Source organism: Lytechinus pictus, chromosome 3, assembly GCF_037042905.1.
Source record: "Lytechinus pictus isolate F3 Inbred chromosome 3, Lp3.0, whole genome shotgun sequence".
NCBI classification, from domain to species: domain Eukaryota; kingdom Metazoa; phylum Echinodermata; class Echinoidea; order Temnopleuroida; family Toxopneustidae; genus Lytechinus; species Lytechinus pictus.
In genome coordinates, this window is record NC_087247.1 from 27,901,104 (window position 1) to 27,918,694 (window position 17,591).

Sequence of the window (17,591 nt, forward strand, 5' to 3'; positions counted from 1 at the left end):
CAAAATAAATTTCAGGAGCAATCTTCCAATTGTATTTTATAAAGAGGACTTTTAGTTGAAATTTACTCCTCAATATACGAAAACACATAGAGTATATAGGGGTGTGGGCTACTAAAATTTAAGCACTAGCCCGTTGTTTTTCTTTACAAATTGAAAGAAGGGAAACCCCACCTGACCCCGTTTGTTTGATTTGTACAAGAATGCACGCTTCTCTTCCTGCGCAAAATCCTGTATCTGATCTATCTTACATCGCGATATTGTTGGCTGGAACTGTTGGCTGGCTTGCTGTTGGCTAGCTTATTGTTGGCTGACTCTACTCCGGCCGGTCGGTACGGTCGAAAGGCAGCCGGAACTCTCGCGCGGTAATTTAGTTGGCTCGATCGACTCTCTGGTGTGTTCACTAGCGCTAGCTTGCTGCTGCACAGAGATGGCGCTCTTTAACCTAAATTCCTGAACAGAACTTAGCGTCCGTCTCTTGGCAATAAACCGAATCCAGATAATGAACTCATCGATCTGAATTTTTCAATTGACAGAGAAGAAATAGGTAATGTTTTATATGAATTTTCCAGAAACATTTTTTGTAAATGTTGGTTTCTCTTTTTACGTCTACAATAATTTAGAGTTTAGACTGCACTCATTGACTCAATTTGGATTTCAGCAATGCCAACGGTCCCATGTGTTGATAATTGTGTGTGCTGTGACTCAGTGTGAGTGTGATTAGCCAGGAGGCTCCTAAATTTGCTGAAACTAACGTATGCTTACTCTCCAACTCCAAGGAGCCAGGGATTGCGTCCCATTCATGTGCATGTACCGCAAAAAAACTTAAACTTTCGCCCCCGAGATTTCTACTTTCTTTCTCAAAGATCTAGATCCAACGAATAACGTTGTCGTTGAAACTTAGTAAATCTAAAAGTCACTCTAGGCGACACCCCAATACTTACCCGTGTTAATAAACTGGGACTCCACTCACGCGCATTTGGGCCGCCCTAGCTTAGAACTAAGCAATATTATCTAGAAATTGTTAAACTGTAGTCATAAAATATGTTCTATTAAATAAATTGATAATGTTGTAGCGGTCGCGCCCCCAGCTTGACCACTAGGTTGATACCTGAAGCTAGAATATAAGGAATAAGTCACTAACCAGTATTTTCCTGGAGTGATGTCCTAGTTCCTGTCTATTCCGTGTGAGTTCAGCTTCAAATACAATGATCCAAGGGATCCAACGTCCTCCAGCGTCTAAAAGGGGTCCAGCGCCATCTCCCGGTGGAAGACCTATATGGGGGGTGGGGTGACTTACTACAACAGTCCCCCCCGTTCTATAAAACTCGGTCCCTCGAGTTTCCAACCCAAATGGACGCTATCCAAACCAGACACCAGGCAGAGGGAGGAAAAAATTCTCCACTCCCTAGGCACCCCAACCAGGAGACCTTATCTCCCGGCTGGGCATGAGTAAATACAAGCCCATTTAAAAATTCCCTTTGGTCTTTTATGTACACAATGCTCCTTAAAATTTGGCAAAAAGTACTTATGCAGCATTGTTCTGTCCCAAGTCTGCATTCCCAAAATTAATTATAATTTGCTACCCGTAATCAGCCATAAACATATTCCGTTCTTTTATAAATAAAAACTCCAAAACTATCCAAAACACTTGGCACAACTGTGCTAAAAGCTTGTTCAACACTTTAAACTTTAAAAACCCGTAACATGAAAACGGTAAAAACCCGTAATAACACCTAAAAACCTAGAGTTTTGAGGTTCTTTAAAAAACCCATACAAAACATATAGAACAATGGTATATATATATATAAAAATATAAAACCCATACAAAAACCCATATCCCAGGAGGGTCCCCCCTTCCCAGAAAGCTCCACTTTCCCATAGCAGTGAGCTGCCCGCTGGCCCTCCCCTGTCGAGGCACCATCTTACCCGGGCTGTGCAACACATAGCATTCCCGTTCGGTTGAGAAACTGGAGCACCAGTACCCAACCTAGGTCCCCCAGGTGCAGGAAGGGGGCGTCAGCGCTGCCATTATGCGAAAAGGGCCATTTAAAACACTCCCCTCCAAAGCGGACCATGAAGCATTTCCTACATGGCCTAAATATACAAAAAGATAGACAACGAACACAAAAGACACCAAGAGGAGGCGACCCAGCTGGTCTCCTCCTGTACAGAAAACATGTAGGGTCCTAAACGCGCTAACCTAACCCCAAAAATGCAAAGGGAATCGAAATCCCTTCGTGAAAAATGGAGGACAGATCTCCTCCAGTCCCCTTTTTTTTTTCCTCACTACACCCCATAGAGTGCCAGATGGTTAATCCTAGCTCGCTCCATGAGGGTGAGAAACCTTATCTGCCGGGCTGAGGTGACAAGCTCTCACACCTCGCTAGTGAACCCAGGGTAGGATCCTTCTCCTGTTCCACCCGTACCGGGTCGATGGGCAGCTGCCCATCGGTAACGCCCACTGGCCTCACCCTGACCGACATGTACTGGACTGGCTCCACCTACACGCTGAACCATTAGCCCCAATAGTACGGCTGCTTGCCTGTACTTTGGTAGAGGAACCGCGATCCAGGTGAACCCATATTTCAACAGGGAGCAATCCCGTCTCCCTTCCCTTCAATTTTTCAGTTTTCCCCAGCACCTCAGAGCAGGTTACCTTAAGGTGCCTATCAGATGGGTTTTGTTTTCCCAGCCCTGTAAACCGAACCGGGAACTAGGAGCAGTAAGCCATCCTAAGGGTTAAACATGAAATCCCCTAAACGTTGGTCTATAATGCCGGTGATCCGCTTGACTGCATTCGGAGGAACAATTACTCGCTTGTGCAAATGAACCCGGGCGATCTGCCGCCCAGGGTCATCACTATACCAAAGCGGAATTCTCTGACCTCCCAACTGCATATGCGGATCTTGGAGATGAATCGCAGTCTTGCGCTTGCTGAGGAAATCTAACCCCAGGAGCATATGATCAGCTATAGGGGCTACATATACTTCCTCCGAGAACGTCTGGTTCCCAAGCTCTATTGAAAGGGGACCGACAATTGTCCCTCTCATCTTCATATCCCGTCCCGCTGCATGTAGGATCACTTCTCTCAGTTTAGGGGGCTGGGGGTCCAGTGACTGCAGGAGCCTATCCGAGATGATGGAAACCTCGGCTGCGGTATCGACAACTGCGCTTACTGGCTGCCCCCCTATAACAACTGAGACCTTGAGAGTAGAGCGCGACTCCAACCTACACACCACTACCTCTTCAATCTCGCTTGCATACCCGAGCCCAGGGAGAGCATCTGGAACTGATTCCAGACTGGCTTCACCCTGGTCTGATGTTCGGGCGTCTGAGGGACCAACTGGATCCCCCGCCGCAGCCGCAGTTATGCTCTCTACATAAGTTGCTATCCCGTTTACAATATTCATATAATATTATTATCAGGCGCTCCGACACGCCCTCTGTTATTCCTTCAGATGAGCCTACGGATGGCCCCTCTGAGCTGCTTGCTAGCTTGGAACCCTCTATTTGGCCTCTGGCGGTGGGGGCCGGGGGCTGGCCAGCTCCTCCGACCCGCTGGAGTTTTCCTCCTCCTGGTCCCCTACAAAGGAAACTTGTACCTTGGCCCTGTTTTCCTGGACCGAAGGACAATTGTTCCTGTAGTGGCCAATCCCGCCGCACTCATAGCACCGGTCCCGACCGGGTGACCTCCTGCGTTCACGCGCTGGTTGGGGCCTAGTCTGGATAGCCTCCTGGACCTTCTTGAGGTCCCGTTCCAAACCACCCAGACGCTGCAGATCCCGCTCGATGTGGCCCAAGCGTTCATCGGTCTTGCGTTCCAGGTTCACCAACCTTTGCTCAAGGGCTGCATTGTTTGCTTCCCCTTCAGGCTTACAAGAGGATTGAGGCAATTCCACTTTGCGGACCTCCCCTTCATTAGCCTTAGACACTGCCTTGGGACGCCCGTACATTGCGCGGTGCACGTGTTGGTGCCACTCAATATACTTAAGCGCCTCATTAACAGTAGATGGATTACGCGTAAGCGCATGGCACCCCGCCTCTCGGTTGAGGGCGCCCTGGCACAAGCGAAGGACCGCCTGTCTATTCGGGTAAGGGCCATCGACCCCTGGGAAAGCACGCGTCGCTAGCCGGAGCACCCGGTCGGCCCAGTCTGGCAGGGATTCAGTGGGTCCCTGCTTTGCTGCCACAAACTCCAGCTGAGCAGATTCAGAGAGCCCTTCCTCCCCGAACCTGTGCTGCAGCCGGGCCACTAGACCTGCATATGGCATATTGGGCTCTTGGTCTAGGACCATTAACAGATAATCTTCTGCCTTCCCTTTCAGGCCCCAGTATAGCTGGCTAACGCGCTCTGTGGCATTCCAATTATGGTGATCAGCAAAGGCGGAGAACTTCCTAAAGAAAGCCCTCCAGTTACCCTTGCCGTCGAAAGTGAGGGATTTTGGCAGCGTGTAATATGGTAACCCACCGCCAGTCCCCCTTCCTGAGGAAGCACTAGAGTTCGCAGGTGACGCAGCCGGGCTACTAGGCGGCGAAGACGAACTGTACTGGGCTGGGCGTGTCATACCCGCCCGCACATTCCTTGCGCTGAAATCTGGGGTAGGGGGTGGGGCTGAGGAGCCCCTCCCGTCTCCTACCCTGGTCTTTATACCTGCCCCTTGCCTCCCCCCTTGGGAGGGATGCCTAGCGGGGAGGTCATCACCTCCGGACCATTCGCTTGAATCACCACTTACCTGCATGCCTCTATTCGCATAGGCCCCATTAGCCTCTTCGCCTATTAGGTGCCTGGGTCTGACCCTCGGCTCTACACCAACTCTCATACTTGCCTCTCGGGTGCTTGGGGGCTCGGGCCCCCGCTCCTCCCGGAAGTGAGATGAGCTGGCGCCCCAGGACCCACTAGACTGGTTACTTTGACTTGACCTAGGGGGCTGATGTTGGTCATAGGAGTAAACACCCCCGGAACCTGCCACCCCATTTTGGTCAGACTCGCTATGCGGGGTGCTCGCAGTGAGGCGTCCCCTAGGGGTAATAAAAATACTGCCCTCTACCCCTTGGGTGCCCTCCCAAAAATCTACTCTTCGTACTAGCTCCCTATTGCTGCATAGCGCTGGGCTGCTCTCAAATAGCTCAGGGGTTATCTCCCCCTGATCCATTCGAATCCCCTGAATTATCCCAGCTAGGGCTGAACTTAGCCCTAGCGACCTGAACTCCTCAAAGGAGCACACATTGATAGGGATTTTCTCTTCCCCGTCCATGTTGTGTTTACCCTAATTGGTGTTATCCTAGCAAGGTTCAGTTAGGCCCAATACTGAGCCCAACCAAACCCCCGTTGAAATTATCCCAAAGCTATTCTAAAACTAGGTCTCAATCTAACCCAATCTATCGTATTAAATTCTTTCTTTTATTTTCTTTTGGCAACTAAATTACAAAAAAGAGTCCAAAAGTATACCCCAATCAATTTATGGTTAGGCACAATAATAAGCCCGACCAAGAACCTACTTAAATTTATCCCAAAGTGGCCCCAATAAATTCTTTTATTTTTTAGCGACTAGAATTATAAAAACGGTAAAAGTCCAAAAATATACCTTTCCACAGTTAATGGTTAGGCACAATAATTAGCCCGACCAAAAACCTGCTAAAGTTATCCAAAAAAGCTATCCCAAAAAATTAGGTCCAAATGCAGACCCAATTTATTTTATAACAATTCTTTTATTTTTAGCAACTAAAATTATAAAACCGGTATAAGTCCAAAAAAATACCTTTAACAGTTAATGGTTAGGCACAGTAATTAGCCCGACCAAAAAACCTGCTAAAGTTATCCAAAAAGCTATCCTAAAAAATTAGGTCCAAAAGCAAACCCAATTTATGGTATAAAATTCGTTTTATTTTCTTTTTAGCAACTAACAACCGGTAAAGAGTCCAAAATTATACCTTTAACAGTCAATGGTTAGGCACAGCGATAAGCCCGACCAAAAACCTGCTAAAGTTATCCAAAAAACTATCCCAAAAAATTAGGTCCAAATGCAAACCCAATTTATGGTATAAAATTCTAGCTTTTATTACTAATTAGATTAGTTTAGTCCGGTTGTTGCTAATAGTTTGCACTAGCACTGCCAAAAAGAATAATTGTAGCTCTAAAAATATTTATATTAACCTCTAACGTTAAGCCTAACTTGTCTTTTATTAATTTACCTAGGCTATTTATTTTATTAATCCTCGAAGCTGGTTCTGTCCTCAATCACGCTAGTGACTAGTGCCCGCTCACACCACAGACAAATTACATGTACTTATTCACATACACAGTCACCCCACACTCTCTCCAAAATTTTTTTTTTATTTCTTTTATTTATTTGGCAACGGACTCCCCGCTACAACGAGTGGGTGGGTCCACACGCAACACAACACTACACACTGGCACCAAAAACCAACCTATTAGGTATGCAATACACAACCAATGGCCGTGCACAGTTGCACTGGATCTAACGTCAAACCCGGAAATGATCGGGCGGTCTAACGTTAGGTCTCGATAATGACCGTGAATTCTACCCAGCTTCGAGTACAAAACGTTCCCCCAAAATTTGGACAAAACACCCTAAAACACCACACAAAATTCAAAATATCCGAAATAGGCAGGCAAGAGAGGATTGGGATAATGCCCTACCTTTGTTGGTCAGTCTGGCTTCCCGTCCTACTCGCCCAAATAATCGCCGTTGTTTACCCGTATACGTGCGATGGATTGGTCCGGCCTGACGTCAGTTCGGATCTCAAACTAGACCCAAACGTTGAGCCGACGATGTAAAACAAGATGGCGCCGGTCGGTGGCAGAGAGAACCAATAATATCTCTCCGCCAATAGATCGCCGTGAAATCTTGGATCGGGCCGCGCGCTTTCACCTAGCCGGAACACACACACTCTTACGCACCTCTCACCCCAACAAAAATAGTTCACTCACAAATCACTCGCAAAACGACACAAAAATCATCCAAACACCCAAAATCACAAGCAAATCACACAATCACACCAACGTGAAACACAGTCCACAACTAAAAACGGATATTAAAGCACAAAACTAAAACAAACTCACAACACAACAACACGTGTGTTCTCCCCCCTTTTCTGGAAATTTCCGTCACGGGACCGGAACTACCATCAGTCCCCGCGACGAAAACCTTATCAAAAAAGACAGGGGACGATTGCCTAAATATGTCCCAAATCAAGATTTAACCTCTCAATTCAGGACAATCGCAAACATGAAACAAGGGACAATATTCATAGAATATACGCAATACGACAAGGCTCTGAATCTAGCCTTATCAACTGTAATTAGCCCAATCTAAAACTGATTTCTCGTACTCGAGCGGCGACCATTTCCCCCCACGCAGCGGGGCATAGGGATTTGCTCGTCCGATGCGCAATAGGGGGCCGTTAGCTCGCCGCGAGACAATTATACCCCAATTAATTTCAATAATTTGGCCTAAAATGCCCACAAAAGCAGGCACAGTCAGGCTCGCAGCGCCACTGTAGCGGTCGCGCCCCCAGCTTGACCACTAGGTTGATACCTGAAGCTAGAATATAAGGAATAAGTCACTAACCAGTATTTTCCTGGAGTGATGTCCTAGTTCCTGTCTATTCCGTGTGAGTTCAGCTTCAAATACAATGATCCAAGGGATCCAACGTCCTCCAGCGTCTAAAAGGGGTCCAGCGCCATCTCCCGGTGGAAGACCTATATGGGGGGTGGGGTGACTTACTACAACAATGTTTAATCGGTACTCGCCGGTTCTTTTGTTGCATTTTCAGACCATTTCTCACAATTCTTCGTAAATATTTGCGGCAAATTTTGTCGCCATAGACAGCTATACGTCCATCTTTATTAATAAATGGAGCGCCCTTTACGATAGTTGTTAATGCCGCGGAGAAATCGTTAGGCATTTTGGCCTGTGTTCAAGGCGTTCTTTCCGTTTTATTTTTTGTATTGAAGATTGTGCATTTGTTGAATAGCGCCGTCTACGTCACTCTAGGCGACACCCCAATACTTACCCGTGCTAATAAACTGGGACTCCACTCACGCGCATTTGGGCCGCCCTAGCTTAGAACTAAGCTTTGTTTTACTAAAAAATAAATCTTGTAATGATTCAATAAATGTTACTTAATAAATTAGTACTGTTAAATCGGTACTCACCGGTTCTTTTCTTGAATTTTCTGGCAATTTCCCACGCTTCTGGCTTCAATTCTGCGGCTGTTCCTGTCGCGGTAGACAGCTACATATGCAACTTTATTTATAAATAGAGCGCCCCTTACGATAGTTGTTAAGAACGCGGCCAAATTGTTAGGTTTTTTGCACTGTGTCCAAGGCGTTTTTATTTTGTTTGATTTTTTATTTTTTAATAAATATTTTGTTAAATAGCGATTTTTACGTCAAATATTAAATTTATATCACAAAATATTTTTAATTGTAGAAATATATATAATATCATGCAATTATTTATTCTATATATATTTTATAATAAAATTTATAATTGTTGCGGTCTTTAAAAAAGGATAGTCGATCGATCAGGTGATGACTACTCGTATCACGTGATCTGAAAATCAGCTTCGTACCGCTTTGATCGCACTCGACGGGACCGGACTGACTGCCAAGAAAAGATCGAAAAAGGACTCAAATGTAAGTTTCCCTTTATTTTATAACATTTAAAGTATAGTTAATGGGTAATTTTTTAATAAATGCTAAACAAATGAGGACAAAGCTTGCATTTTTCGAGTAATAATCACTAATATCATAAAAATACTTGGGTGCAGGACTTCTAACCTGTTTTTAACGCATTGTCGCCTATGAGGTCCATACATGTTAATGTTTGGACCTCATTGGTACTAGGAGTGGTCTACGTCAGGTATGAGATCGAGTGTATAAAAACACTCTTCCAAAATAATTATGATTCCGACCTGGCGCTATTTAACTTCAATCTCTTTCACCTAAATTAGCGATGAATGCTAGCATTATAAAATATATATTATGGACGTATTTTAACCATACTCCCGTGATGCAGGGGGTATAACATTTGCAATAAACCAAACGTAGGAATCTGGCATGGCCAAAATCTTGTAGGATATAACGTCTGACAAAAAGAATAATCAACCGATCAGCTGACGAGAACGCGAATCACGTGATCTTCATATCAGCTTCGATCGCGAGTCAGAAGTGAAGAGCAACAGCCCAGAAAATCAGGAAAAAGCCGTGAAAATGTAAGTTCCCCTTCATTTCTTTCATTTTTTTGTTGTTGCTAACGATGCATTTACACTATAAAGTTATAATTTAAATAAGAGAAAGGAATATAGCTTGTACTTGTGATATAATATAGAAATATCCTGTTCTCAGAGATTTCTAACCAAAAATACCACTGATGTCGCCTATGAGGTCCATACATGTAATGTTTGGACCTCATTGGTACTAGGAGTGAGTAAAAGTTACTCTAACTAAGTTAGTTAGGCACCATGGCTATTAATTCCTGTGTAAAAAAAGTGAGTGCACACAAATTAAATGTTGGACTTAAATTACTAGATCTTACCATGGAGCTCCATGACGAAATCTTTTTTTAAATTAGACTCTAGATATTACTAATGGAAAAAAATGTATAAATAGTACTCGCCTGGTCTTTTCTTGGGGTATTGAAGCCTTTTTGTCCAGAACTTGCTCAACTTTTGCGGCTAATCTTGTCGCCATAGGGTTGTACACATTCTCGTTTAATACTGGTTGTCACGTGACACAGCAATGTCGTTAGGCTGTTTGGCCTGTATTCAAGGCGTTCTATCCGTTATGATTTTATATTGAATGAAGCAAATTACATCAGGTATAGGCCCCTATCAAGTCAAAATCGATACAGGGATCGAGAGGGGGGGGGGGGGTGGAGCCAAAAATTTCCCAGTCACATGGTATGAAAATGATATTTTTTATGATTGTCCACGATCATTAGGGCAAACCTGTGTGTGGCAGTAGCGTGATGAGTTAAAAAAATAAAAATAAATGAAAGAAAGAGGGCCAATGTAGGCATACATGGCGCGTGGGAATAAAGTTGCTTTATATGTTCCAAGCGAGTGAAGCAAGCGAGAGAAAAAAATTTCGTGCAAATCTAAATTTGAGATAGATATCTTAACTTACACTTTTCCTTTTCTTTTCATTAATTCCCTTCATTTCTTTTTTATCTTGGTTGTAGAACTTTCGGGGGCCCCTGGGCCTAACCCTTCCATCGTGTACCCCCAGTGCAATATCAGCAGGTGGGTCTCGATAACTCTGGATATTTAGCAATTAGACCTATTTATAGAAAAACATAACGTTAATGTTTTGACCCCTTCCCCCCAAAAAAAGGAAAAACAATTATAAACTAAGTTATATACACCCCCCTTTTCTCATTTCGCTTTTCATTTTCTCTTTTCCCTCCTTATTTTTTTTTGGGGGGAGGGACCTTTTCGGGGGGCACCGCCCCTAGCTACGCGCCTACCAGATGAAGAGGCGAGCGAGCAAAACCTTTGGCATGCATTTTTCTTTCCTTTTGCTTTTTTATGGCCTTTTATTTCTCTTCCTTTTCTCTTTCTTTCTTTCTTTCTTTCTGTCTTTCTTTCTTTCTTTCTTTCTTTCTTTCTTTTCCTTCCTTCATTCCTTTTCTCTTATCCCTTTTTTTTGGGGTGAAATCCACTAGACCGGGGATCAAGGGCCAGCCTGCATGCCCCCGGCGGTTTACGCCTCTGCCGTGGATGTAAGCTATATATAAGCATGATCTTAATCTTCATTATGATTCAAACTATATAGAGGCGCATCCAAGATTTTCCAAATTAAGTAGGGGGGGGGGTGGAGCCAAAAATTTCCCAGTCACATGGTATGAAAATGATATTTTTTATGATTGTCCACGATCATTAGGGCAAACCCGTGTGTGGCAGTAGCGCGATGAGTAAAAAAATAAAAATAAAAGAAAGAAAGAGGGCCAATGTAGGCATACATGGCGCGTGGGAATAAAGTTGCTTTATATGTTCCAAGCGAGTGAAGCAAGCGAGAAAACATTTTTCGTGCAAATCTAAATTTGAGATAGATATCTTAACTTACACTTTTCCTTTTCTTTTCATTAATTCCCTTCATTTCTTTTTTATCTTGGTTGTAGAACTTTCTGGGGCCCCTGGGCCTAACCATTCCATCGTGTACCCCCAGTGCAATATCAGCAGGTGGGTCTCGATAACTCTGGATATTTAGCAATTAGACCTATTTATAGAAAAACATAACGTTAATGTTTTGACCCCTTCGCCCCCAAAAGAGGAAAAACAATTATAAACTAAGTTATATACACCCCCCTTTTCTCATTTCGCTTTTTATTTTCTCTTTTCCCTCCTTATTTTTTTTTGGGGGGAGGGACCTTTTCGGGGGGCACCGCCCCTAACTACGTGCCTACCAGATGAAGAGGCGAGCGAGCAAAACCTTTGGCATGCATTTTTCTTTCCTTTTGCTTTTTTATGGCCTTTTATTTCTCTTCCCTTTCTCTTTCTTTCTTTCTTTCTTTCTTTCTTTCTTTCTGTCTTTCTTTCTTTCTTTCTTTCTTTCTTTTCCTTCCTTCATTCCTTTTCTCTTATCCCTTTTTTTTGGGGTGAAATCCACTGGACCGGGGATCAAGGGCCAGCCTGCATGCCCCCGGCGGTTTACGCCTCTGCCGTGGATGTAAGCTATATATACGCATGATCTTAATCTTCATTATGATTCAAACTATATAGAGGCGCATCCAAGATTTTCCAAATTAAGTAGGGGGGGGGGGGCGGGGTGAATTTTCTCAAGTAAAATTTGACAACTCCCAAAAAAGGTTCTTACTAAAAAAAAAAAACGGTCATTATATTGTCTCGCGTAAAGTTTGACAAGTTAAAAAAAAATGGTCACTCAAAATGAAAGTCATTTTGTCTGCGTAATATTCGGCAAGCCCCCCCCCCCCCCACAAAAATAAGAAAAGGGAAAGACATTTTGTCCACGTGATATTTGGCAACCCCCCCCCAAAAAAAAAAAAAAAAAAAAAAAAAAAGGTTTTAACTATAGCAATGATCGAAGGTAATTTTGTCTCGCGTAAAATTTGACAAATGAAAAAAAAGATTGTCACTAAAAAAATGAAGGTAATATTGTCCCACGTAAAATATGGCAAGCCCCCCCCCCAAAAAAAAAAAAAATAATAGTGATCGAAGGTCATTTTGTCTCGCGTAAAATTTGACAATTTTTTTATAAAGTTGTCACTAAAAAGAAGGTCATTTTTTCCACCATTGATTATATTTGGCAAGCCCCCAACCCCCACCCCCATAAAAAAGTTTGTCCCTAAAAGTGATGTATAGAAAGTCATATTGTTAATTTGTTCCCAGTAAAATTTTGAATTTGACAAGCAAAAAAAAAAGGCCAAAAAGAGAAAAGAATATGAACGAAATATCCCCATTACAAATAATGCTGTACGTGATTCTCATGAGGGGGGGGGGGCACATAACTAGTATTAACAACATATTTAATTCAAAAATGTTTACTATAAATCTCAAAAGGGGGAATGGGCAGAAATGCTTGTTATGAATTGTAACAAAATGGCCGATCGAGACTGGGGTAGAAGGAGAGAACTTTTCGTTTTTTTTGAGGTTCCAGTTTGTGCCCAGATGTCAGGAAACTGCCACTCGTTAGACCTTCATCCATATAATCTTGGTAAGTGCATAATTTCTGTTTTCACAATTCATTTGGAGAAATATTTAGACCATAAATCACCCTAGTCCCGTGAGTATGGTAAAATACACGGTAAGCCCCTGGGCTCCCTGGGTTACAGCCAATCATGTTTGTGTTACCATTTTCAGTTCATCATAAACTGGAAATGGTAACGGGAATGTGATGGCTGGTGCATTTATGATGAACTGAACTTCCCAGGAATCTATAAGATGTATGATGGTGGGCCCCAAGTCTGCGCACCTAACAATTTGAGTTAAAGGGTTGGTCCAGGCCAGCTCCAAAAAATATTTAGCCCGTAGTAAATAATTACAGGAGCCATTTCAAAAAGTATTATCTCCTTACTCGACTTTGGAGATTTTTAAGAGCATTTCTTGTAACGGTTATTTGGGGCAAAAAGAATTAAATTTCGCGCACATGTAGCGAGATCGGTCACGTGACTGTGACGTACCATCTCCACTTTGGTTTCGCAACAATCCAGCGCGCGACGTCTCACAGCTGCAATATGCCTATGTGTCAGGCATACGGCTGCTCGGTTCGGCCGGGAGAAAATAACCATAAAAGTGCGTTTTCTATCCCAAATCCGATCCGAGATCGAGAGAGATGTGCCCAGTGGCTTCACAATATTGGGACTGACAAGTTTGACATAAAAACATACAAATATAACGCGAGTAGAGTCGTTTGCGAGGACCAAATGCTCTCTCTGGCCGTCGGCATCACCGGGCAGTTCCCGCACCGACACCATTCATTTCTCCCCACTCGATCGGCCGCTGGCTGCGGTACGATCGGATCTTCCTCCACCTCTTCTTCTTCTATTCTTCGACGGTTCTCCAACTCTTCCGCATTCCACCTTGGTTGGAATGCATATCCCGCAGGACCCGACATATTAATTGTTCAAATTATGAAATAAACGGCGAGAAACAAACAAATTGTGAATTACAGGGTCGACGGTGGCTGCAATCAATGCAAGTCGAAAACTACATGTAGCTAATACCGTACGTATGCGGCCGGCGCTGATGATCTATACGCATATACGTGCGAGCGATAGCTAGCTAGCTAGCTTGCTTGCGCTCGTAGCAGCAGCCAGCGAAGCCAAAGTGGAGATGCTACGTCACAGAAAAAGCTGCGCATTGCATTCTGGGATCGTACAGACTCGTACCAGAATATGATTTTGGCAAAATTGAAAATTCAATAAAAAATAACTGTGCCTCTTATTTCAAAAAAAAAATATAGTATAGGAAAGAGAAGGTTTTTGTCTATCTAGTGGATATAAATTAAACCTGGCCTGGACCACCCCTTTAAGATTTAACATGAATTTCTTCTTATTTCACAAAATCTTTTGGTTAATAGTGTTCCTTATAATATTAAGAGTGAGTGTACCAAATTTCTCATTAAAAAATGAAAGAAAATATAAGATTTTCTTGAAAAAACCTTTGGGCAGTCATTTTCAGATTGAAAAAAAATGGTACCCCATGTCTGCGCACTCATTCACTTTGCACACGATTCAGGGATTTTGATGACAAAGGCTGCATTTGAGGCCGTCACATGAAATGCCCTGAATTCATTATTTTTCCACCATTTTGAGTCAGATTTTTTTATGAATACCTGTCTATGTATTGCATGTGTAAAGTTCGTGCTCGTTGCGTATCTTCTTTTACTAGAATCGCGCAGATACGCGGGTGCGCAGACTTGGGAGACCGCGCAGACATGGGGGAACTGACCATACTCCAGTGATTGGCAACTACTTCCAGGGGGGGAGGCACTCAAATTATTTTTTGATGAGGTGCGCCTCACGAAACTCTAAAATGGGGTAAAGGGTAAAGTACAGGGGCTTGGGAACTAAATATATACCGTGTGGTGTGAAAAATGGGGTCTACATAATAGGATCACGGCACTATGTAGGTACGTTGCACCATAGCGCTGTGCATGCGCTAGCAATGCATGGAGTGGGTACTAGTTATGTGTTGGGAGTTGCGAAGCCGTACGTGCGTCTCTCGCATGTGGTGCTCGTGCTTGAAAATTTTGGCAAGGCCGGGGAACTGAGTTGTCTCATAACGGGGGTCTTGCGAGCGGGGCTGGGTGGCTTCTGGACTGAACTTTTGTCATTCGGATTATCTAGAGAAATAAAAATTAGGTCTGTAAAAGGGGGTCATCAAAGCGGTCCACCAATATATGTCAGTGCCCCCCCCCCCCCCCGGACTATGTTACTAATTTTTCATGTTTTTATCAGTCTCAAAATCGATCATTTAGAACCTGTACCTATTTCTTCAAACAATCTAAATTCACCATCGATTGCAAAACATTGCAATCGCAAAATGCGTGGCTGGTGGCCATGGTGATACTTGCGATTGTGAATACAATGTTTTCAAATTGGCATTTATATCAAGTTTAATTCTCTCCCATCTCTACCTCATCTCTTTAATATTTATCATATCTATTAGCGTCAACAGACTATCAAACATTCCAAGATGTTGGTGCCGATCTTCACCCTCAAGCTGAATCATAAAATCAATCCACGGATGGTGACGATTGGAAAGTATGACGGCAAGCATCCTAACCTCACAGCAGCTACAACAGCTGGAAAGGTAAGGTGATATCATGTTGTCACAACAGAAACATAATTGAGATAAATTCATGTATAGAGTTAAGTATTGTTATCATTTATTATTATTGTTATTATTATTATTGTTATTATTCAGTTATTGTAATCATATCACATAACCATCTAACGTCTCTATGCACTTCCAAAGCAACCTTGATGTTATTACCATGACTTTAGCCAAGCAAGTCTTTCGGATGGTGACGTTAAAGGTCGGTCCCAGACGTAAATAATCATATCTGATTGATACACGTCTGACAAAACTCAAATACACACACACACCTTTTGCAGCACATTTGAAAGAATTAATTCTGCTTCAGAGGGTTAAAATGGTGTGATTTTCTTTAGATTTATTACCATGAGAGTGAAATATCTCAGAAATCGACTGAAAAGATTAAAGACTGAAATTTTGTGAGATTAAAGATATCAACACCATAGATCAAATTTTTTTCTTTAAATCATTTTGTAGGCTGTAATTGTGATGCTTGTGTCGGGGAGTTTACAAGTGCATTATTTGGAAAAGCAACATTCCCTTTGAGCTTTAATAGAAAATATTTTTAGATCTGTTAAAAGTAGTTGGAATTTCTAAAGACATACATTAAATAATATCAAACATTTTCTGTGACTTGATTAATGGTAAAATCAGATATATTTAAATAATGATAAGGTAATTCTTATATAGTGCATTTCAGACCTGTAAGGACTCTCAATGCACTTTACCGAAGTAGTTTTTTTGTCTCACCTGCATAGCAGAGTGAGACTATAGGCGCCGCTTTTCCGACGGCGACGGCGGCGGCGGCGTCAACACCAAATCTTAACCTGAGGTTAAGTTTTTGAAATGACAGCATAACTTAGAAAGTATATGGACCTAGTTCATGAAACTTGGCCATAAGGTTAATCAAGTATTACTGAACATCCTGCCTGAGTTTCATGTCACATGACCAAGGTCAAAGGTAATTTAGGGTCAATGAACTTAGACCATGTTGGGGGAATCAACATCAAAATCTTAACCTAAGGTTAAGTTTTTGAAATGTCATCATAACTTAGAAAATATATGGACCTAGTTCATGAAACTTATACATAAGGTTAATCAAGTATCACTAAACATCCTGCATGAGTTTCACATCACATGACCAAGGTCAAAGGTCATTTAGGGTCAATGAACTTTGGCCGTTTCTGAATGGTCCACAGTCTCTGCTGGTGTCCCCCAAGGCACAAAACTTGGCCCCATGGTGTTTTTGGCCATTATCAATGATGCTTCCTTAGACATTGTCGACCCTATTCGAAGGTACAAATACGTTGATGACCTCACTCTCCTGGAGTGTCGCAGCCAACTGGATAATTCCAATATCCAGGAAGCTGTATCATCTTTGAGAGATTGGGCTCAACGTAACCAGATGAGACTAAATCCTCAGAAATGCATATGTATGGATGTGTTCTTCATGAGGAATGCCCCTCTTCCTACAAATGTTGTCCTAGGAGGTAGAGAAATAGCAAGGCAGCAATGTGTGAAACTCCTTGGTGTATTCATTCAGCAAAATCTTAAGTGGGACAAACAAGTCACCGAAATGTTGAGGAAAGCATATGCAAAAATGTATATGCTTCGTCTGCTTAAACACCACAAGGTCCCCATTCGTGATCTCGTGACAGTCTACAACTGTTACATCAGACCAACAGTCGAATACGCCGTTCCAGTGTGGAATCCAGGACTGACCAAGGATCATGTCCGAAAACTTGAAAACATCCAAAAAAGGGCAATGAAAATCATGCTTGGACGTCAATTCACACACTATGATGATGCTCTCGTTTTGTTGAACTTGAGTACCCTTGTTGAACGACGGCAAATGATTTGTCTCCAATTTGCTAAGGAACTGAACAAGCCGACAGGACCATGTCACCATTTGATGCCAGTTGCGCCGGAAACTGCACTCTCTATGAGGCTTAGAAAGAGACCCCAAGTTCCGCAAATAAAATTCAGAACAAACAAACTCAGGGATAGACTCTGAACTCAGACTCAGACTCTGAAACGAACATAAAACATCGAGTCCCCGAATGAACTAAGTAATTGAAACCAATATTCTTACCAATATTTTTACATCGTCTACAAGACAGTTTGATATGTAAATTCCAGTATAACTAGGAAAATAATTTTTAATATATTTCAAAATTCAGCCAATTCTTGTGTCTTAATAATAATTCCTTTTTTTTTTTTTGGGGGGGGGGCGAGGAAATGTTCGTTGATCTGTTACCATGGTTACAGCATTGTCGTTGGAACAC

At 42.8% G+C, this 17,591-nt stretch overlaps 1 protein-coding gene across 3 annotated transcripts in view; it reads left to right on the forward strand.

Moving 5' to 3' along the window:
- The first annotated feature begins 419 nt into the window (after positions 1 to 419).
- LOC129257499 (Bardet-Biedl syndrome 2 protein homolog) overlaps positions 420 to 17,591 on the forward strand; it is a 34,454-nt gene continuing 17,282 nt past the window's right edge. The window contains exons 1-3 of one of the 3 annotated variants that reach the window (XM_064096754.1): positions 420 to 544; positions 11,148 to 11,208; positions 15,157 to 15,300. In XM_064096754.1, coding sequence (XP_063952824.1) covers positions 15,184 to 15,300 — 117 coding nt within the window. In that variant the 5' untranslated portion in view covers positions 420 to 544; positions 11,148 to 11,208; positions 15,157 to 15,183. Of the gene's footprint in view, positions 545 to 10,208; positions 10,270 to 11,147; positions 11,209 to 15,156; positions 15,301 to 17,591 lie in introns of those variants that run through there. The other 2 variants (XM_064096753.1, XM_064096755.1) reach the window with 2 other exon arrangements.